General features: G+C 40.8%; 1 protein-coding gene across 5 annotated transcripts in view; it reads left to right on the top strand.

Moving 5' to 3' along the window:
• Positions 1-24,293, top strand: part of lmbr1 (limb development membrane protein 1) — a 273,924-nt gene that overhangs the window by 209,845 nt on the left and 39,786 nt on the right. For all 5 annotated transcript variants that reach the window (XR_006311741.1, XM_043690708.1, XM_043690710.1 and 2 more), the window contains 3 exons: positions 5,285-5,358; positions 5,599-5,689; positions 6,842-6,908. Coding sequence is in view for 4 of the 5 variants with exons in the window: in XM_043690708.1 (XP_043546643.1) it covers positions 5,285-5,358; positions 5,599-5,689; positions 6,842-6,908 (232 nt within the window). In the remaining variant the exon portion in view is untranslated. The remainder of the gene's footprint in view (positions 1-5,284; positions 5,359-5,598; positions 5,690-6,841; positions 6,909-24,293) is intronic.

Consider the following 24,293-nt stretch of genomic DNA (forward strand, 5'->3'; position numbering starts at 1 on the left):
ACATTCAACCATTTGAGCTACTTTTGAAGAACTAAGTGCTAATCTAGTTGAAACGTATTGATGTGTTATAAAACAAAATATTATATGTTATCAAATGCATAATTTCTTGTTTAGAAATTTGGAAATGTTTGAAGATATCATTAATCCCTGTGTTTTTTGTCTGTCCCTGATTATTGAATCCTTTAAAACTATCAATACACTTCTCTTTTGTGAAAATTTCAAAGGTAGTCAACAGAATATGGTTAATAACTTTTTGAATTTACTTTAATTTAGCAGTGCTATAATCTTAATTTATTTTTGAGCTGGTTTTCAACACAAAATTATGTATGGTTTCAGAAAGCTCGATTAACATTTCAGCTGTTTTTACTGCTGAAGTGTGAAACACAAACATGAAAGGGATTGGAGAAATACAAAAACGCAGCTGATAAAATATGGATTGTATTGAACGCTAAATGTTTCATGATAATGAACTTTCACACAGTCGTGCACAAGCATCAAAGCAGCTTCTTTGGTGTTTGTTGCAGCATGAAGCGCATTGAATTTGCTGCTGTGAAGTATACAAGGTCACGCACAGTGTAAATACCTTTATTTTGTCTGAATTAGTAAATAACTAGTTTGTTTATGGCAAGTTACCAGTCAATACTTTCACCTGTTGATTAACTATTTATCTACAACAAAATGTCGTTTAATCTCAATGCTTTCTTCTGTTTTGAAGAAAGAAAATCCATTGTTAGTTGTTGTATGATGCTGTCTATGAACACAGACTTCTAACAGTATTAACTTTGTCTACTAGATTTTAAACAGACTGTGTGCTATCCTTGTAATGGCTGCAAGATATGTTTCCCCTAATGTAATTGTCAATTTTTAAAATTGTTGAATCAGTTTTGCCCAATCATCCCCAGATTTGAGAATTCTTGATCACAAGCATTTACTATTGCTCCTCAGTACAGGTGAATTCTTGACACGTGAGGCAGCATGAACTAAGAGGTAGTGGGGTTAAGAGTGCACAATATCTTTTCTCTTTGCACCAATAAGACTTTGTTACTCAAGGCCTTGATTTGTAAGTTGTCACCGTTTTGAATGATTGGTAACAATCTGCTTCTCCAATCACTTCCATGCTTCAAGGAGAACTTCAGAGTGTCTTTCAAGTATTTTCTTTGCGCTCACCTGGAACTTTGGCTAATTGAGAGTTGCGAAAATTGGACCTGGGCGGGGGAAAACACTTTGCGACCCTCTTGTGTCCACTCCATTGAACTTGATTTTGCAAGAATTTTACTTGAATACTTGTGGTGCTGGCTTCGAGGACACTCATGTTTTATTGACATGAATGTTTTATATATCATCTTACTGATTCGAGTTATGCAAGAGGCACAACTGATTGAATTTCTTTAGTGTTCTTATTGTCACTGATCCATGGCAGTATGGAAATGTCATGACAACAGTTGTTCTGTTGGGTATCTGCTGACTGCACCCAGGTGGAAAACTACTAATGAAGACCTTGGGCGTCATCGCTGCTCACATGGTCCAAATAGGATGGTGGTCACAGTTCAAAGATGAATTTTTCAATTCCAGTTCAATTTTCCACTGTAGTCATCAGTGTCCCTCTGCTATTTCTCACCTTGAGAAATTTTTATACAACACTTTTTCTGAACCCCCATTTTTGTCATGAGTGGCCCTATCAAGAGCAGGAGCTGCCAACAACATCTGTCAAGGGATTTTATTGTGTACAAGCCTCCTTATGATAATGTACCAATTCCTACTTTTACCGAATTCATGACAGAAGATAATGGAGAAACCCAGCATCTGTGGAGAGAGAAACAGAGTTAACATTTGAGTCCAATACAACTCAGAAGTGAAAGAGGCTGGGAAATGATTGTTTTTCTGCTGTTAAAGTGGGGGAGATATCTACAGCTTCTGGAACTCAATGTTAAGCTCTACAACTTGAGAGTATGACCTTGATCCTCCAATTTTCTTACATCCCACCCTCTCGGCAATGTCCTGTTAAATTTGCTCTAGCAAAGCACACCCTTTCTCTCCTTTTCATGCCTTTATTTGCACCCATTTTTCATCTCTCTTTCTCCTTTGCCATCATTAACGCTGTCTTTCTTTTTTACTCTGGTCACCCTAACCATCTGTCTCACTCACTCCTCCTCCCCCTTTGTCATTAGTAATGTGGAAAGGGGGGTAAATGTAACACAGCCAGACCAGCCTGACCCATATTAATCAGACGTCAAGCTTTCTTCCCAGAAGTTATTCCGAACCAATGATGAACAAATATTATTGCAAGTAAACCACTGTAACAGGCTTTTTTCCTTCATTTGCCCCCTACCCTGCCATCCAACAATCCAATTTATTCTAAAGCTACTGAGACCAATTGTGATACTTGGTCATCAGATCCATTAAGGTACCATGAGATATGGTGTTTTCTGGTGTCTGTGGTTAGGTTTTACTGAAGGCCATCATTTTTTAATAGAGCCAGAAGTAGATTGGTTAGCATTTTGAAATGACAAAAAAACTCCATGCCTTAATTTACATAATCTTGATTTGAATCAGGGATTTTTCTGATCAAGTAAGAATTTCTACTTATTTTCCCACACCATAATTTTGATTATATAATCCTGAAATATTTGCAATGATATAAGTATGCTTAAATAAAATAACTAATTCAACTACCACAACTTGTATTTATCATTGTTTCTATCTCAATTTAGTTCTCTGTTTTAGTTTTTAGATCCATCTACATTTCCATACTAACTCCTCCGAAAGATCGGGCTGCATTTGTTGGGTTCCATACAGGAGTGCTAATTTCCATGCTGTTTTTTGCAGAGCCTTGTTGTGGTTGTATATCATTTATCACAAATTGCTTGTTTACTCAGACCACTGAAAAGCTTTCTATGCTGCTTGTCAATAGCAGCTCTCTATTTAAACAGACACCTACAAGCGATTTACTTTAGGTTTGGAGAGATAAAGACAGAGTGTTTCACTCAAAGCTAGGATTTAGATTATGTAGCTGTCTTGCGCTTTTGAAGCAGTTGTTGTCATGATGTTGCATTTGCAAATGTAATAAATACCTAATTTAGAGTTTTGAGATTTGTTATTTTAAATTCTCGCCAGAATTATCTTTTTTTTTGCTGCTCCTGTTCTGTTATATTTCCAGAGAAAATCCTACTTCTTGCTCTGAGGAAACTTCTGAAATACGTAAAATGTTTGCCTCTAATTATGGATGGAATTTTTCTACTTGTTTTGAATTTTGTCTCTCTCTTTTCCCAAAATCTGATACAATGGGCTAAAAGATCTAAATCCATTCAAATTTAATCATAGCTTTGTGACGTAAAGCATTTTGTTCTAGTTAATTATTGAGATATTCATTACATTTTGTTTCCTTGCTATGTCTGTCGTCTTCTAGATCATCGCATCTCGACGGTGTGAAAGCAGCTATTGGCCCATCAAGTCCACACTGACACTCTGAAGTGCATCCCACCCGGACCCACTGCATCCCTATAATCCTGCATTTCCCAAAGCTAATCCACCCTGACACTATGGGCAATCCACCTAACCTGCAGATCTTTGGACTGTGGACTTATTTTCTTCAGAAAATAAACAGCGTTTTTCTCTTGGTTCACACTTGCTTGATTAGCAAATTTATGAAACATCCATCTTAAGTTACCACAGTTAACTACTTCAGATTTGACCATGTATTTTTCACTTGATCTTTCATCTAATTTCAAAAATTTAAATGTTGATTGAAGTATATTTCTAAACATTTTTACTCTTGACATGGGAGTAGTGTTTGGGAATTTGGTACTTATTGCCAATCTATAATTGCCCTTTTTGAAGCAAAGTGGTGGCAACGCATCCAGAACCATTGTTGCCTACCTGTACTATTTTAAAACTTCAGTACGACTGTGTGGTTTGCAAGGCCACTGCCAATAAAGAATCATTGGAGTGTTAGAGTTGCATATAGAACAGATGAGATAGCCACAGCCAAGACATCAGTGGACCACTTTTGGGTGTGTCTGACAGTCCCCAACAGCTTAAATCTCAAAATTTCTTGAAATTGAATGCATATATGAAACTGCATTTGCAAGTTTGAATGTAAAGTTTCAGGGTTACTTGGACCACTACACAGTAGTGTTCAACAATAATGTCACCTGGTTTGCATGTAACCCTTTACATCCATATAACCTTGTTATGGCCTCAGCCAAACAGGATCTCAATTGATTAGGAGAAAGTGAGGACTGCAGATGCTGGAGCAATTGATGGCATGTTTCCTGCTTATGCATAAAGACTTAATCTGCAGTTCGTTTTTAGGCAGAGCATAACAGCATTTCTTCCCATAATATAGAGCTTCAATAAATTATATTTTTTTGACAGTTCATATCTGCTACAGGATTTGTTTTATTTTTAAGGACGGAATATCATTTTTAAAAACAAGTTTTGAGTTTTTAAGATATTGAAGTTGTAAATAAAGATGCAGTTTCTTATCTTCAGGTATTAAGTGCATTTTTTAATAGTTGCAGAAGCAGAGATGGGAATTCTGTTTTAAAGCACTTGATTTGTACAAAACATATTGTATCTACGTCGGACTTTATCATTTCTCAAGGTGTTATTATAATTTTTGCAATGTGCAGGGATTGTTTTGAAGGCAAATGCAGCAGCAATATCCCAAAAGTAATGAGAAGAACTATCTTTTTTAGATGGTGTTGGAAACAGAAATGCTTGGTAACAGAAGTGGAAAAATTCCACGCCCCTTTTCAAATACTATCATGGGATTTTTAACCACTTCCAAAAAACAGATTGACCTTGATTTATGGTTACATTAGTAAAATTTTAATTTGTGTAAAGTGAAAGATAAACTTAATGTGGAACCTAAAGTATCGAGATTAAAAACGGTTGGGAGTTTGCATGTTCCATAATGCTGACACAAAAACAAAAACTGTCAGAAATCTACAGTGGGCCTGATTGCATCTGTTAAGAGAAAAGGAAATCTAACTCTAACCAAATACATTGCCGATCTAAAAAGTAACTTATTTGTTTCTTTGCAGATTCTGGTGTACCTGATTTTTCAATTTTCATACTTTTTAAAAATTATGATAAATTATTAAGTTATGAGCATTGTTTATTGATGTTGCATGTTCTGTTTGGCTACAAATCTCCTCTTGAAAGTAACAATGTTTTATTGTGCAAACTTGTCACTGTGTGACAAAAAAATGCAATGCCCGAGTCTCCAGGTTTATTTCATGGGAGAAAGACTTTGTTTTCATGCTTTTTTCTCTTCTTTCAGGAACTGGGCCTTGGTAAAGCCTCTCTGTCTGCATTTGGGTTTGTTGGTGCAGCGATTGAAATCATTCTGATTTTGTATCCTTTTTCCCAGTCATGTCTGTCAACAAGTATTATAACAAGTTTTCTGCCACAGTGGTATTTTACTAAGAGTTGGATCTAGGAAAACAGTAGTGATGGCTTGGACCTGTTATGACAGACACTTGAGAGAAATTCTTTGTTGTATCCAACTCTAAGGAAGTGAAGGAGATGGTTAAGAATATGAATGAAACCGTGCATTCCTCACTCTGCAGAGGTCCTTTTCCTTAATTCTCACAGCTATCTGATGGTGTCCTCTGTCGTCGGCTTCTATAGCCTCCGGTTCTTTGCAGCCCTCACTCCCACGAAAGACGACACAACCATGACAAAGGTATGGTGGGCAGAGGTGATGATGTATATGTGGCCTCTCTTGTAACCAGACAGCTGCCAGGTTTTCTTCAGTAATTGCCTTTAATGGCTCATTTGCAATGACCAATATTTGTTTGTGTGCTGCGTAAATACAAACTGGAAGATTTTCATAAAACTAGGTAGTGAAGAAAAAGGATGTACTCTGTTTGGTTTGGATGGTGTCCATTCAGTTGTAAATAGCTTGCGATGGAAAGGCTTGTTAACTAGCTATAGAAATCCAGTGAAAGGACTTTTCTTCAAAGGAAACATCTGCTAATGAGTAACTTTAATTGAACTAATTGTACCTCTAATGCTAGCATATAAGCCATAGAATTCAGTTTATTTAGAGTGTCTACAGAAAATTGTTCTTCAAAGCGAAGCACTAAGATTGAAGATCTAAAACTTCAAAACTACTTAGAGACAGATGGTGCCACCTCCGTTTTGCATATATAAACTAGAGATTTAAGACTATCACTGTACCATGATTTTTGTGGCAACATTGTTAGAATCCTTTTTCTGTTATTTAAACAGGTTGAAAAGAGTTTTTAAAAGTCCAAATCTGTGTAATGATAACTGTTGTATGCAATCAAGATGTGAGTGCAAACTAAACTTAGATTTTGTCTGAAGGGAAGCTTCAAGTAACTGCTTATTGCAAACTAAATCCCTAAATAGGAATTTTTTTCAACAAAAGTGTTCCTTAATCCTACGTAAGTTTTTGGAAGGAATTATTTATCTATTGCTGTGATTTGCCTTTTTGAATTTTTCTAAGAAGGAGGTTGGCAGCTGCACTGCTGACCATGAAGCAGGATTATCTACAACTTTAGTTTAATTTCAAAGTCAAATCTTGCAGTCTTTGTTAAATTGAGCAGTTTTATAACATTTGACTGCATCATCCTGATCTGATGCTCAAACTAAGTACTTCTTCCAAAATGGAGGGCATTTTGTATCCAGTGAGATCAAACTATAATTCGCTAAATCAAATATTATGCACAACCTCTGAGAGCCTTGATTCTTTAAAGTATTTTAAAATTACTTTTGTTATACTACTGTTCTAATTTAACACTATGCTCATTTTGGTTTACAAGTTAGAAACTTAATAGTGATTTCTTTCCATGTTTTTCTTTCCCTCTAACAGATTATTGGAAATTGTGTCTCAATATTGGTCCTTAGTTCTGCATTACCGGTTATGTCAAGAACCTTGGGTAAGCTGTGATTTATTCTTGTGAAAACTTAACAACTGACCTGAGTCAAAATGTAGACCTGTAGTTTGAAATTACAGCTGTTGGAATGTATGTTTCAATACTTCGTTTTTAGACCTGCAAATCAGTGAAATCTAAACACCAAAATTCTGATGAGTAGGAAAAGTCTAATGTAGTCATGATAAGTTTTCAAAGAATTTCTTTTAATTATAGCAAACAGGAGGCTATGTTTTTTTTTAATGAGAGGGGATGTGAATAGTGATCTCCCCACATTATTATTGAGGCATATTCTATTAATATAGACAAATGAAGCTACAGACTTTATCAAATAACGACACATTTTCTGGCATTATCTAGCCTACTAAGATCTGTAGTTCTTTACGGTTCTGGGCAGAGCAGTTGCCATACCAGGCCGTTATGTACCCGGACAGTATGCTTTCTGTGGTGCATCTGTCAAAGTTAGTGAACTTCCCTTGTGGTGCCAACCCATATGTCTAGAGTTGTGTGCAGGTCTCTTCTGCAAGACAGAAGGGCATGTGTTGGTAACAGCTTCGAAAATGCTCAAAGCCTGAGCTGATCTCAATATGTGATGAGAGTAAAATAATACTGTAAGATGTGAGCTGTAGAATGAGTAAGGATTATAATGGTAAGTATGAGAAGGCAGTACAGTAAAGCTTGGTGCGGTGAACAAACGTGTGAAAGAGCTAAGTGTTTTAAGTATTGTGATTGCTGGGGCTATACAGGCGGATGTTTTAGCCCCATTCATTGGCACACCATTCACTCTGTTGAAAGTCCACTGCCTCCACACCATTGCTGCTATGAGTACCATCTACAAAATAAATGTAAAAACAAGTCGCAGGACTGGCCCATTTAGTCCTTCAAGCTTGATTTGTCATTTACTAAGGACATAGCCGATCTTACCATCACCTTAAATCCATATTCCCACGTACCTTTCACCCCTTGCTTAAAATGAAGCATTATAGCAACTTGAAGACTTATTGAGCACTTTATAAACCCCCAGTTAATTCAAGCACCAAAAAGAACTAGGGCAGCACCGTACATAATAGCCCATCATCAAATCATGCACCAAATTGAATTGGAGTTATGTTGCCATCCTTCCATCATTGTTGGGTTAAAATATAAAACTTCTTCCCTAACCACAGTGTGATATACCAACAACTTGACAAGACTGCATCAGTTTAAGAAGCTTGTTCACTACTACTTTCTCAAGTGGATGGACAATAAATGCTAGCTTTTTCAGCAATTTCCACACAGAGTCATAGAGAAGTACAGCATGGATACAGACAGTTTGGTCCAACTCGTCCATGTCGATCAGATATCGTAAATTAATCTAGTCCCATTTGCCAGCATTTGGCCACTATCCCTCTGAACCATCCAAGTGCCTTTTAAGTGTTGTAATTGTACCAGCCACCATCACTTCCTCTGGCAACTCATTCCATACAGGCACCACCTTCTGCGTGAAAAAGTTGCCCCTTAGGTCCCTTTGATATCTTTTCCCTCTCAACTTAAACCTAAGCCCTCTAATTCTGGACTCACCCATCCCAAGGAAAATACCTTGTCTATTTGACCTATCCATGCCCCTCATGATTTTGTAAACCTCTATAAGATCACCCCTCAGCCTCCGATGCTCCAAAGAAAACAGCCCAGCGTATTCTCCCTCTCCCTGTAGCTCAAACCATCCAACCCTGGCAAAGTCCTTGTAGACCTTTTCTGAACCCTTTCATGTTTCACAACATCCTTCTGATAGGAGGGAGACCAGAACTGCACACAGTTTTCCAAATGTGGCCTAACCACTGTTCTGTGCAGCTGAAACATGACGTCCCAACTCCTATACTCAATACTCTGACCAATAAGGGAAAGCATACCAAACACCGCTTTCACTTTCCTATCTACCTGCAACTCTACTTTCAAGGAACTATGAACCTGCACTCCAAGATCTTTGTTCAGCAACACTCCCTTGGACCTTACCATTAAAAGTATAGGTTCTGCTCTGATTTGCTTTTTCAAAATGCGGCACCTCACATTTATCTAAATTAAACTGCATCAGCCTCTCCTCAGTCCATTTGCCCACCTGATCAAGATCCTGTTGTAATCTGAGGTTACCTCCTTCGCTGTCCACTACACCTCCAATTTTGGTGTCATCTGCAAACTTATGAATTATACCTCCTATATTCATATCCAAGTCATTTATATAAATGACAAAAAGTAGTGAACCCAGCACCGATCCTTGTGGCACACCACTGGTCACAGACCTCCAGTCTGAAAAGCAACCCACCACTATCACCCTCTGTCTACCTTCAAGCCAGTTCTATAAACAAATGGCTAATTCTCCCTGTATTCCATGAGATCTTACTTTGCTAACCAGTCTATCATGAGGAACCTTGTTGAACACCTTTCTGAAGTCCATTTAGATCACATGTACCGTTCTTCTAAAAGACTCGGTCAAGTTTGAGAGACATGATTTCCCGCGCACAAAGCCATGCTGACTATCCCTAATCAGTCCTTGCCTTTCCAAATACATCTATGTCCTGTCCCCCAGGATTCCCTTCAACAACTTGCCCACTACCGACGTCAGGCTCACCGGTCTATCACTCCCTGGCTTGTCATTACCACCTTTCTTAAATAGTGGCACCACGTTAGCCAACCTCCAGTCTTCCAGCACCTCACCAGTGACTATCGATGATACAAGTATCTCAGCAAGGGGCCCAGCAATTGCTTCCTTAGCTTCCCACAGAGTTCTCGCGTACACCTGCTCAGGTCCTGGGGATTTATCCACTTTTATGCGTTTCAAGACATTCAGCACCTCCTCCTCTGTAATGTATTTGCTTCATAAGCTGCTAGCAACATTGATGTAGCATGATGCTGCATGGCAACCTGTCTGGACCTTTGTTTGTTTAGTGCTACCAAGCATGCTATGCTGTTTGCCTTTCTGTCTGTGTGAAAGTCCAATGCAAGTCAGAGATGCTGAAAGCCTGTAAGTTTTCATTGAGCATCAATGCACTAAAATGCAATGGAGGCCTGAGATGCTGTGAACCTCAAAAGTAAATGCAAAGTGAGTGAGTTGTAGAAAAACAAGCTGAGAGATTTAAGGTGTATCATATATGGATACGTGTTTGTCCACGCACACAAATCAATCTCACAGAAGCACACAAGACATGAATGTCCCTGAGCTCCAAAGTGAAGTCCTTACGTTTTGAAGTGATGTATGAGGGTGTTGTGAAAGTAACTGTGTACTCATGTCTTCAGGCTGGCAGTTTGGAGACGCCCAGCTATTAGGAGAAAGGATAGTAAAGGAGGTGTTTGGTACACTAGCCTTTATTGGTCAGTGCACTGAGCATAGGAGTTGGAGTCATGTTGCAGCTGTACAGGACATTGGTTAGGCCAGTTCTGGAATACCGTGTTCAGTTCTGGTCTCCTTCCTATCAGCAGGATGTTGTAAAACTTAAAAGGTTTCAGAAAAGATTTACAAGGATGTTGCCAAGGTTGGTCGGTTTGAGCTGTAGGACAGGCCGAATAGATTCGGGCTATTTTCTCTCTAGTGTTGGAGGCTGAAGGATGATCTTACAAAGGTTTATAAAATCATGAAGGGCATGGATAGGAAGAACAACCAAGGTCTGTGACACCAGCTATCTGTTCTGACGTCTATGCCTGGAATTGACACTGCCTATGGCGTGCTGTACAGAAATGAGACCAAATAGCTGCTAATGCTGTGAAAATGCACAAATATTCAGTAATACTTCTCATTTGCAAGATTCAGAACTTGCTACTTAAAGTTAGCATCAGAATTGTTTTTGCTTGACATTGGGAATCTGATTTTTTTTCACTCTTGTCATTGTCTAGCCTGTTTAAAGCCTGGGAAAATTCTGTCCTCTTTTGTTCTCATTTTATGGGTTATTTTCACAATCCTTGTTTTAAGAATAATGACACGATAATCTGGTTTATCGGTAGTTGGAGAACTTTTACAAGTCTGATTTCTGTTGTCTTATTTTGTTTGTATGGGATGTTGAAGTCACTAGCAAGATAGCATTTATTCCCAATCATAATTGGCCTTGAAGGTGGTACCTTTTTGAGCTAGTGCAGCCTGCCTCAGGTACTTGTACCTACAGTATTCTGAACAAAGTTTCACGATTTTTACCCATGGGAGTAAAAGAATGCTCGGACAATTTCAGAAAAAAAAAGTTTATAAGATATCATCTTTCAGTGATGATATCTTTTTGTCTCAACTTCCATGCATCGTTTCATCATTTTTCTCTGTAATCAAAATTTAATGTGAATGTGTTCCAATGGTGGTGGTGTCCAACAGCTGACTTGACATGGCTGAAGGTTTAAGTGTAATTTGCATGTGAAGTGATTGTATCAGACAACACATGCTGTGACTAAGAAGACAGAACATTGGCAAAAATCTGCCACCTTTTTCAGTAAAAGAATGAGATTCCTGAATTGTTTACTATAGGGATTTATGAAAAGAAAAGAAGAGAAGGAAAAAAGAAGTGATTGAACAATTTAAAATTCTGCTAACAAATGCACAGACACAGCTGTTCAAACAGGATTAATGGGATGTATTAGAGTACAGTGACTTATGTAGTGCTTCAGAAAATATCAGAATTCATCATTTTCCAAGTTATGCTGAGTGGCCTTAAATAGATGAAAAGAAATAAACGTATTTAGCGGATTTATAGATTTCTACGCAATATACAAAATAGTACTTATGAGTTGGAAAGTTTCCAAGTTTGTGAGCTTTTCAGAATGCGAGTCACAGTGAGCTGCATTTTAAAGTGAGAAGCTGAGAATAAGTGCAGGAAACCATTTAGGTTAAATGGCATAAAGAAAGAGGTAAATCAGGAAGTAATGATTGGTTGAAAGTATATTTTGAGTGTAACAAGGAGGTGAGACTGAAAGCTGAAGAGTTGCAAGTTTTGAGATCTTCTGTGGGTGATAAGCTCAAAGTAACAAGTCTTGTTTTTAGCACATGGTGGTTCAGTGGTTAGCATTGCTGCCTCACAGCATCATGGACCTAGGTTCGATTCCAACCTCTGGCGACTGTCTGTGTGGAGTTTGCACGTTCTTCCCATGTCTGTGTGGGTTTCCTCCGGGTGCTCCTGTTTCCTCCACAGTCCAAAAAGATGTGTAGGTCAAGTGAATTGGCCATTCTAAATTGCCCATTGTGTTCAGGAATGCGTAGGTTAGGTGCATTAGGTAAATATAGGGTAGGGAAATGGGTCTGGGTGGGTTACTCTTCGGAGGCTTGGTGTGGACTTGTTGGGCCAAAGGGCCTGTTTCCACACTGTAGGAATTTGAATTCTGATTCACACTGTAGCTAGATAGAGTCGACATATAGCAGATCATATCGTATGATTGACTATTTGGAATTTAGAAAAGTAAGATAGAAATGCCTCCATAGAATTTATGAAAAAGAAGAATTGTTATAAAGGAGGATAAATGGCTTGTGTCTGGTAGCACACTAGGGATGCAAGAAGAGCCTCATCAATTATGACAACAGTATTCAAGTGCTTGCTGGACTTCAGATTTATGATGAGTTTTCCTAAATGAAAGAAGTGTTTGAGTTAGAAGAAAAAGAGTTCATAGTTGTAGCTTTAACAGTAGAAGGGGATTTGAAAGTTGTATTTTCGTGTCAGATGGATATGAATAAATGAAAAAGAGTAGGGATAGAGCCAATGAAAGAAGAATATTGTTTGACCTTAAAAGACACAGGGAAAACATTGGTTTAAAGATTGAAGAAGTAATTTTATTCTCTTTTGAATGACATGAAGATCAAGAAACTGTGATTCAACTATTCCACTGAGAGGCTGCAGTTTGTATGCATTAAATGAGTGTACTGAAAGAGGTTGCTGAGTGCCACTAAAAGCCTGGAAAGGGTTGAATGATGAATGGAGAACATTACTGCTGAGGAGTAACAGCAGTGATGGCTCATTCATTACTGCAATGTTTGTGAGTTATGTAATATGGGTAACAAGATGCCCAATGAATGACAAGTGCTGATAAATGGTAATGTGCATTAGCCTGGAAATGTTTAATTTGAGGGTTAAAGTCAACATCTGTAATGTTAAAAATTGCAAATAGAGCAAATACTTGGAAAGTACGAGTGAGTGCCATTTCAGGGATACGATAAAAAATAAAAGTAATGAAAGACAACTTTAGAACATAGAACATTACAGTGCAGCACAGGCCCTTTGGCCCTCAATGTTGCACTGACCTGTGAAACCACTCTGAAGCCAATCTGACTACACTATTCCATTCTCATCTATATATCTATCTAATTATTATTTAAAAGGCCTTAAAGTTGGCAAGTTGGCAAGTTGCAGGTAGTGCATTCCACGCCCCTACTCCTCTCTGAGTGAGTAAAGAAACTACCTCTGATATGTGTCCCACATCTGTCACCCAACAATTTGAAGCTATGCCCCCTCATGTGGGCCATTGCCATCTGAGGGAAAAAAAACTCTCGCTGTCCATCGTATCTAACCCTCTGATTATCTTTTATGTCTCAATTAAGTCAACTCTCAACCTTCTTCTCTCTAACAAAAACAGCCTCAATTCTCTCAGCCTTTCCTCAGCCTTTCCTAAGACCTTCCCACCATGCCAGGCAACATCCTAATGAATGTCCTCTGAACCTTTTCCAAAGCTTCCACATCCTTCCTATAATGCGGTGACCAGAACTGTCAAGTGTGGTGGCACCAGAGTTTTGTACAGCTGCAGCATGATCTCATGGTTCCGAAACTCAATCCCTCTACCAATACAAGTTAACACCATCTACCACCTTAAAACCCTCTCAATCTGGGTGGCAACTTTCAAGGATCTATGTATCTGGACACCGAGATCTCTCCAATCATCTACACGAGCAAGAATCTTACCATTAGCCCAGTACTCTGCATTCCTGTTACTCTTTCCTCACCTCACACTTCTCTGCATTACATTTAACTTCTGACCTCTCAGCTCAGGTCTGCAGCTTATCAATGTCCCTCTTTAACCTACAACATCCTTCGTCACTATCCACAACTCTACAGACCTTTGTGTCATCTGCAAATGTCCTAACACATCCATCTATGTCCTCATCCAGGTCATATATAAAAATGACAAACAGCCATGGGCCCAAAGCAGATCCTTGCTGTACACCACTAGTAACTGAACTCCAGGATGAATATTTCCCATCAACCACCACCCTCTGTCTTCATTCAGCTTACCAATTTCTGATCCAAATTGCTAAATCACCCTCAATTCCATACCTCCGTATTTTGTGCAATAGTCTACCATGGGAAACCTTATTGAATGCCTTACTGAATTCCAGATGCCCTACATCAACTGCTTTACCCTCATTCATCTTCTCAAAGAACTCAATAAGGTTTGTGACCTACTCTTCACAAAACAGTCTTGACTGTCCCTAATCAACTTATTCCTTTCCGGATGATTATAAATCCTATCTCTTTTATAACCCTTTCCAACACTTTACCCACAACCGAAGGTTCACTGGTCTATAATTACCAGGGTTGTCTCTACTCCCCTTCTTGAACAAGGAAATGAATCAGTAGTTGGGGCTATGATGTTGTGGCTGTAATGGAGACGTGGGTTTCAAAGGGGCAGGAATCATTGCTTGATGTTCCAGGGTTTAGAATGTTTAAAAAGAACAGGGAGGGTGAAAAAAAGAGGAGGGGGTGTAACATTGCTAATCAGAGAGTTTCTGTAGCTGTGATGCACTAAGGTTGTCGAGGAAGGTTTGTCTACTGAGTCGGTATGGGTGGAAGTTAGGATCAGCAAGGGAACAGCCATCTCATTGGGGGTTTTCTACAGACCCCCTAATAGCAGTAGAGAGAGATTGAAGAACTCATAGGCGGGCAGATTCTGGAAAAATGCAGGTGTAGCAGAGTTGTTGTTATGGGTGATTTCAACTTTCCATATATTGACTGGAACATCCTTAATGCAGATGGTTTGGATGGAGCCGTTTTGTCAGGTATGTTTAGGAGGGTTTCCCTTACTCAGTATGTAGACAGACCAACGAGGGGAGAGGCCATTTGAGATTTGGTGCTCAGCAACGAGCCAGGACAGATGTCAGACCTCGCAGTGGGAGAACACTTTGGTGATAGTGATCACAACTGCCTCACATTTACCATTGCCTCGGAGAGTGAAAGGAGCAGTTACGGAGGGAAGATATTTAATTGGGGAAAAGGAAATTATGACACTATCAGACAGGAGTTGGAAAGTATAAGCCTGGAGCAATAGTTCCACAGAAAGGGCACAGCAGACATGTGGAGACTATTTAAGGAGCAGTTGTTGCGAGTGATGCACAAATTTGTTCCTCTGAGACAGGTAAGAAGGGATAAGATTAAGGAGCCTTGGATGACGAGGACAGAGGAACTTCTTGTCAAAAGGAAGAAGGCAGCGTACGCAAGGTGGAAGAAGCAAGGACCTAGCACAGCTTTAGAGGATTACAGGTTTGCTAAAAAGGAGCTCAGAAATGGACTGAGGAGAGCCAGGAGGGGGCATGAAAAACGCTTAGCAAGAGGGATTAGGAAGAACCCAAAAGCATTTTACTCAAACGTGAGGAATAAGAGAATGATCAGGGAGAAGTAGGGCCGATCAGGGATAGTGTAGGGAACTTGTGCGTGGAGACTGAGCAGATAGGGGAAGCCCTAAATGAGTTTCTGCTTCAGTTTTTCACCAAGGAAAGGGACCTTGTTGTGAAGGAGAACTTTGAGGAGCTGGGAGAGAGGCTTGACCAGATGAAGATTGATGAAGTTGATGTGCTGGAAATTTTGGAAAACATTAAGATTGATAAGTCCCTAGGGCCAGATCAGATTTTTCCAGGCTGCTCCGGGAAGTGAGAAAGGAGGTTGCTAAGCCGCTGGCGAAGATCTTTGCCTCTTCACTCTCCAAGGGAATCATACCAGAGGATTGGAAGGAGGCAAATGTTCCTCTTTTCAAGAAGGGTAATAGAGAAATCCCTGGCAATTACAGACCAGTCAGTCTTACGCCTGTGGTCAGCAAAGTTTTGGAAAGAATTCTGAAGGATAGGATTTATGACTATTTGGCAAAGCATAGTGTAATTAAAGGCAGTCAACGTGGCTTTGTGAGGGGCAGGTCATGCCTCACAAATCTTATTGAGTTCTTTGAGGAGGTGACAAGACATGTCGATGAAGATCAAGCAGTGGATGTGGTGTATATGGACGTCAGCAAGGCATTTGATATGGTTCCCAATGGCAGGCTCATTGATAAAGTCAGGAGGTATGGGATACAGGGAGCTTTGGATAACAATATTCAGAATTGGTTGGCTGACAGAAGGTAGAGAGTGGTTGTAGATGGAAAGTATTCTGCCTGAAGGTCAGTGTTGAGTGGAGTCCTGCAGGGCTCTGTTCTTGGGCCTATGCTCTTTGTAGTTTTTATAAATGACTTGGATAAGGAGGTTGAGGGGTGGGTTAGTAAATTTGCAGATGACACTAAGGTTGGGGTGCTGTCGATAGCGTCGAGGGCTACTGCAGACAGTAGACAGGGTGCAGAGCTGGGCTGAGAAATAGCAGTTCAACCTGGATAAATGCGAAGTAATGCATTTTGGAAGGTCGAATTTAAATGCTGAATGTAGGATTAAAGACAGGAATGTTGGCGGTGTGGAGGAACAGAGGGATCTGGGTGTGCAAGTACATAGATCCCTCAAAGTTGCCACCCAAGTGGATAGAGTTGTTAAGAAAGCATATGATGTTTTGGCTTTCATTAACAGGGGATCGAATTTAAGAGCCGCAAGGTTTTGCTAAAGCTCTACAAGTCCCTGGTGAGACCACACTTGGAATATTGTGTCCAGTTCCTGTCACCCTACTATAAGAAAGATACAGAGGCTTTGGAGGTGGTGCAAAGAAGGTTTACCAGGCTGCTATCTGGACTGGAGGGCTTGCCTTACGAAGAGAGGTTGATTAAGCTCAGACTTTCTCTCTGGAGAGAAGGAGGAAGAGAGGTGACCTGATCGAGATATACAAGGTAATGAGAGGAATGAAGAGAGTCAATAGCCAGAGACTTTTCCCCAGGGCAGGGCACAAGGGCTCATAGTTTTAAGATATTAAGAAAAAGGTATAGAGGGGAGGTCAGAGGTAGGTTCTTTACACAGAGTTGTGAATGCGTGGAATGCGTTGTCAGCGGTGGTGGTGGTGGAAGCAGAGTCATTAGGGACATTTAAACGACTGCTGAACATGCACATGGACTATAATGAATTGAGGGGTATGTAGGTAAGTTATTTTATTTTACATTAGGATTAACCCTCAGCACGACACCGTGGGTCAAATGGCCTGTTCTGTGCTGTAATTTTCAATGTTCTATGTTCTGTGTTCTATACCAATCCCTGCTCATTGCTATTGTAAACGTAACCGAATTATGGTCACTATCGCCAAAGTGCTCACCTACCTCCAAATCTAACTTCTGGCCATGTTCATTCCCGGGTACCAAATCCAATATGGCATTGCCCCTTGTTGGCCTGTCTACATACTGTGCCAGAAAACCCTCCTGCACACATTGAACAAAAACTGACCCATCTAAACTACTTGAACTATAGTATTCTTAGTCAGTATTGGTGAGGTTAAAGTCTCCCATAACAACTACCCTGTTACTCTCGCTCCTATCAAGAATCATCTTTGTTATCCTTTCCTCTACATCCCTGGAACAATTCGGAAGGCTACAGAAAACTCCCAACAGGGTGACCTCTCCTTTCCTGTTTCTAACCTCACTAGATGAGTCCTCAAATGTTCTTTCTTGGTACCATAATACTGTTCTTGACTAACAATACCACCTTCCTTTTTTTTTTAACCATCTTCTGTGTTCTTACTGAAACATGTAAATCCCGGAACCTGCAACAACCATTCCTGTCCCTGCTCTACCCATGTCTACGAAATGGCTATAACATCGAAATCCCAGGTATCAACCCATGCTGCAAGTTCACCCACCTTATTCCGGATGCTCCTGGTGTTGAAGTAGACACACTTCAAACCAACTTCTTGCTTGCTGGTGCCTTCTTGCGACCTTGAAACCTTATTTATGGCCTCACTATTCTCAACCTCTTGTATACTCGAACGACAATTTAGGTTCCCATCCCCCTGCTGAATTAGTTTCAACCCATATGAAGAGCATTAGTAAATTTCACCCCCATGACATTGATACCCCTCTGGTTCAGGTGGAGACTGTCCTGTTTGTGGAGGCCCCACCTAGCCCGGAATGAGGCCAAATATCCAGGAATCCAAAACCCTCCCTCCTGCACCATCCCTGTAGCCACATGTTCAACTCCCCTCTCCCTATTCCTTGCCTCATTAGCACGTGGCACAGGCAACAAACCAGAGATTATAACAACTGTTTGTTCCAGCTCTAAGCTTCCACCCTTGCTCCCTAAATTTCTGCCTTCAATCCCCATCTCTCTTCCTATCTCTGGTGCCTATGTGAACCATGATTTGGGGCTGCTCCCACTCCCCTCCCCCTCAAGGATCCTGAAAACATGATCAGAAACCTCACGAGCCCTGGCACCTGAGAGGCAACACACCAACTGAGAGTCTCTCTCGTTCCCTTAGAACCTCCTCTCTGTATCCCTCACTGTGGAGTGCACAATGATTAATGCTCTGCTCCTCTTCCCCTTCCCTTCTTGAGCGACAGGGACAGACTCTTTGCCAGAGACCTGTGCCCCATTGCTTACCCCTGGTAAGTTGCCCCACCCCCAACAGTATCCAAAACAGTATACTTGTTGTTGAGGGAAACAGTCACAGGGATTGCCTGCACTGCCTGCTGGTTCCCTTTCCTCCCCTGATGGTAACCCATGTACCTTCTTCATTTACCTAAGGTGTGATTACCTCCCTGTAAATCCTCTCAATAGCCCCCTCTGCTTCCTGAATGATCCGAAGTTTATCCAGCTCCAGTTCCCTCACGTGGTTTTCAAGGAGCTGGTGTTGGGTGCACTTCCCATAGATGCAGTCAGCAGGAACACTAGTGGTGACCCTTAGCTCCCTGGTTCTGTAGGAGGAACATTCAACTACGCTAACCTCCATTCCCACTATTCTAAATTCACAACAAGACTACTGAAAAATTTCAAAAAAAAGAAACTAGTCACCTTACCAATCTGGCACATGGAACCTTTTTTTGGTTAGAGGAAGAGGGCGGGTAGGTAACACTACCCGAGTAGTGTTTCGGGTCAAGCAACCACCCAAGCATAAAGCCTTACTTCCCCAGCAGTCCCTTGTCCGCTCCTGCTCAGCATGTGCTCCGCTGATACAAGAGGTAAGTATTTATATTTTCAATTTCCCATTGCAAGGATCCAAAAAGAGTGACTTCTGGTCAGGTGGCAGGAAGGCAGTTGATGCTTCTTTTAATTAGATTTCTGCATTTATAGTGGTAGATTTCACAAATTATGAGCAATAATTGAAGAAATCTCTGGTTACTTCAGACTAATCAAAAAACCAGGTGATAAAGGTGTGGTGATTGCAAAGAAGTCAGCTTGTTGGATCTCACAGAATGAGTTCTCTGATTATGGTTGTTAATCTGGCTAACAGATAAGAACAAGAATGTTAGACATCCTATTCACTCTGAGAGCTGGCTTTGAGAGAACTGGATCAGTGTCAAGGTTTCTCCATATGTAAAGGGTATAAAGGGTGACTTGGTGATCAGAGAAAAGCATGCTCCTGAAGAAATTCGCTTGCAACAGTTGTCTTTGAGTGAGGGTGTTATGAAGGTGTAAATATGTACTTACCTTTAAGAGAGACTGGGATCTCCATGGACTTAGAGAGGCACAGAGTGTACTGAAACGAGTTGAAGTGTAACATTTGTGAAACCAATAGTGCAGCTGAGTTTCCAAAGAAACAACAAAGAAAATTTACAGCCCAGGAACAGGCCCTTCGGCCCTCCAAGCCCAAGCCGATCCAAATCTACTGTCTAAACCTGTTGCCCAATTCCTAAGCATCTGTATCCCTCTGCTCCCCAACAACTCATGCATCTGTCCAGATGCATCTGAAATGAATCTACCGTGCTTGCCTCTGCCACCTCTGCTGGCAACGTGTTCCAGTCACCTACCACCCTCTGTGTAAAGTACTTGCCGCGTGTTCCCCCCCCACCCTCCCCTTAAACATTTCACCTTTCACCTTGAAAACATGACCTCTCGTTATTGAATCCTTCACCCTGGGGAAAAAAGCTTATCCCTGTCGATACCCTTTATAATTTTGTAGACCTCAACAATCTCCTTTTTCGTAATGTAAACAAATCTAACTTACTCAACCTCTCTTCATAGCTAGCACGTTCCATACCAGGTAACATCCTTGTAAACCTTCTCTGCACCCTCTCCAAAGAGTCCACATCCTGTTGGTAATGTGGCGACCAGAACTGAACACAGTATTCTAAATGCGGCCGAACCAAAGTCTTGTACATTTTTAACATGACCTGCCAGCTCTTATACTCAATACATCTGATGAAGATAAGCATACCATAGTCCTTATTGACCACACTATCCATCAGTGCAGCAACCTTCAGGATACAATGGACCTGCACTCCCAGGTCTCTCTGTTCATCAACTTTTCCTAAGGCTCTTGCGTTTAGTGTATAATTCGCTCTAGATTTAGACTTCCCAAAATACATTACCTCACATTTGTGTGGATTGAACTCCATCTGCCACTTCTCCTCCCAATTCTCCAGTCTATCTATATTCTCCAGTATTCTTTGACAGTCCCTTATGCTTTCTGCTGCTCCACCCATCTTCGCGTTATCTGCAACTTGCTGATCATACCAACGGTGCCCTCTTCCAGATCATTTATGTGTGTCACAAACAACAATGGCCTCAGAGCTGCTCCCTGTGGAACACTATTGGTCACCTTTCTCCATTTTGAGAAACTCCATTTAACTACTACTACTCTGTCTCCTGTTGCTCAACCAGTTCTTTATCCACCTAGCTAGAACACCCTGTACACCATGTGACTTCACTCTCTATTAGCTTACCATGGGGAACCTTCTCAAACGCCTTACTAAATTCCATGTATATGACATCTACAGCCCTTCCTTCATCTATCAACTTGATCACTTCCTCAAAGAATTCTATTAAGTTGGTAAGGCATGATCTCCCCTGCACAATACAATGTTGCCTATTACTGACAAGCCCATTCTTTTCTAAATATAAATAGATATTATCCCTTAGTACCTTCTCCAGCAACTTTCCCACCATTGACGTCAGGCTCACTGGTCTGTAGTTACCTGGAATATCCCTACTACCCTCCTTGTACAGGGGGACAACATGAGCAGTCCTCTGGCACCTCACTTGTGTTTAAGGGTGCTTCAAAAATATCTGTCAGGGCCCCAGCTATTTCCTCTCTCAGCAACCTGGGATGAATCCCATCTGGTCCTGGCGATTTACCCACCATAATATCCTTTCACCTACCCAACACATCCTCTCTCCTTAGGTCAACGTGATCCAGAGTAAACAAACTTCTATGTCTAATCTCAACATTCATCATGTCCCTCTCCTCAATGAACACTGATGCAAAGTAATCATTGAGAATCTCACTCATTTTCTCAGGTTCGACACACAGCCTTCCTTCCTGATCAACCCTTTCTCTGGTTACCCGCTTGTTTCTTATATAAGAATAAAAGGCTTTTGGATTCTCCTTAATTCTGCTCACGAAAGCTATTTCATGACTTCTTTTAGCCCGCTTGATTCCTCGTTTAAGACTGGTCCTACTCTTCTGATATTCCTCCAGGGCCCGTTCTGTTCTTAGCTGCCTGGTCTTTACGTACACTCCCCTTTTCCTCTTGGCTAGTCGTACGATTTCTCTTGCCATCCATGTTCATGAATCTTGCCCTTCCTATCCTTTGCCTTCAATGGGACATGCCTATCCTGCACTGAAAGCCTCCCACATATCAAATGTGGACTTCCCTTCAAAGAGCTGCCCCAATCCACATTTCCCAGCTCCTGCCTAATTTTGATATAATTGGCCTTGGCCTAGTTTAATACTCTTCCCTTAGGACCACTTTCATCGTTGTCTACGAGTATTCTAAAACTTAGAGTTGTGATCACTGTTCCCAAAGAAATCCCCCACCGCAACTTCTACCATCTGGCTTGGCTGATTCCCCAACACTAGGTCCAATATGGCCCCTTCCCTCGTTAGACTATTGACATACTGCTCTAGAAAACTCTCCTGGATGCTGCTTATAAATTCTGCCCCATCCAGACATCTGACACTAAGTGTATCCCAGTCAATGTTGGGAAAATTAAAATCTCCCATCATCACTACCCTGTTGCCTCTATGATTCGGAGATGCCGGTGTTGGACTGGGGTGTACAAAATTAAAAATCACACAACACCAGGTTATAGTCCAACAGGTTTAATTGGAAGAACACTAGCTTTCGGAGCGACGCTCCTTCATCAGGTGAAGGACACTCCACAATCACCTGATGAAGGAGCGTCGCTCCGAAAGCTAGTGTGCTTCCAATTAAACCTGTTGGACTATAACCTGGTGTTGTGATTTTTAACTCTGTTGCCTATACATCTTTCCATAATCTCTTTACCTATTTGTTCTTCGACCTCACGCTCCCTGTTGGGAGGCGTGTAATACAAACTGCGCCCTTCTGATTTCTCACCTCCACCCATAATACCTCACTACTCAAGCCATCCATAGTGTCCTCCTTTAGCGTAGCCATGATATCATCCCTGACCAGCAATGCAACCCCCCTCCCCCCATTTTACTTCCCTCCATATCCTGTTTGAAGTGTCTATATTCTGGAACATTTAGTTGCCAATCATTCCCTTCCTTCAACCAAGTCTCTGTGATTGCAATAATGTCATACTCCCAGACACCAATCCCAGCCCTAAGTTCATCTGCCTTACACACTATACTCCTTGCATTAAAGTAGATGCATTTCAGACCACCAGTTCTTTTGCATCCATCTGCTCTCTGCCTACTCTTCCACTTATTAATGTTATCTTCATGATTCTTACAGTCTCCAGGTTCCACCTTGCTGTCAACTTGTCTTCTCTTCTGGTTCTTAGCACCCTGCCACATTAGTTTAAAACCTCCCCAACAGCAGTAGCAAAAACTCTCCATGATACAGATACAAAAACAAATTCATTAAATTATGCTCCAAGATACCAAAATCCAATCAAATTTGAATTTAGTATTTTGACAGCATCAAAATCAATGAAATGACCTGATGTTTTGAGGTATAAAACTGGACATTATGAACAGTTATGGGGGAAAACTGCCAAGAACACCAACAAAGAGCCATCCAAAGAGCTATCTGAAAGGTAGCTGTCCATAAGAAATTTGTGCAGCAGAACACCAAAGCTGACCGAGAAAATAAATCTACCAAGGAAAATCAACAAAGCTGACTGGTTTTACAAAAAAAAAGTTTTAAATCTTAATCGGGGTTTTTATCGGACCTGTATTGTAGAGTAAGATGTAAAAGATCGATTTAAGAGAAAGGAGTTTTAATAATTGTTGGTTTTAATTTTCTGTTTATTTTTACTTTAAATGGGGACAGTTATTTGCTTTACGAAATTTAACAGATTACAGCACAAGGTGAGCTTCTCTGTGTGTCAGATTTAAATTAGCAGAGGCGTTTACCCCATGCCGTAACAGTTTTCAGATGAATCAAAAAACTAGGTGGTAAAGGTGCGGTAATTGCAACAAAGTCAGCTTGGTGGATCTCTCAGAATGAGTTCTCCAATTGTGGCTGTTAATCTGCTCCAATTAGGGAGCCATGGCTGACAGATAAGATAGAGTGTGTCTGACATCATGTTCACTCTGAGGGAACTGGATTAGTGTCAAGGTTTGACCATGTGTAAATGAAGGGTGACTTGGTGATGGGAGGAAAGCATGATCCTGAAGTAATTCACTCGCAGCAGTTGTCTTTGAGTTAGGGTAAGCATTTCTGGCAATATTACATTATTTCAGAAGCTTGACTCATTCAATCCTGCTGTCAAAGACTGGGCCCAGTATATGAAAAGAATGCGTTCGTTTTTTCTGGCAAATGACAATGGGGAAGATCAAAAGCAATGAATAATTCTCCTGATAGCTTATGGTCCTGCAGTATTTTTGGTTGTTAGGAGCCTAACTTTCTCTGAGGCACCAGTTACTGAAACCTTTCAAGAATTGGCAGATTTAGTTAAAATATTTTACAACCCCAAGCCGTCTCTAATTCTGAGACACTATCCACAATTCGAGAACAAGTGGAATTTGTGTTGGGATTTTTGACGAGGTTTGTCAACTGGCAGAGATGTGTGACTTTGGTTTAATCCTTACTGGGATGCTGGGAGACCATTTGGTCTGTGGGATTAACGTAACCATGTGGCCAGCAGCCAAAGACCAGCGGACTTTCAATGGCATTACAACTGGCGTTATCATTGGAAGATAAAGTGCG

Source organism: Chiloscyllium plagiosum, chromosome 5, assembly GCF_004010195.1.
Source record: "Chiloscyllium plagiosum isolate BGI_BamShark_2017 chromosome 5, ASM401019v2, whole genome shotgun sequence".
NCBI lineage: Eukaryota > Metazoa > Chordata > Chondrichthyes > Orectolobiformes > Hemiscylliidae > Chiloscyllium > Chiloscyllium plagiosum.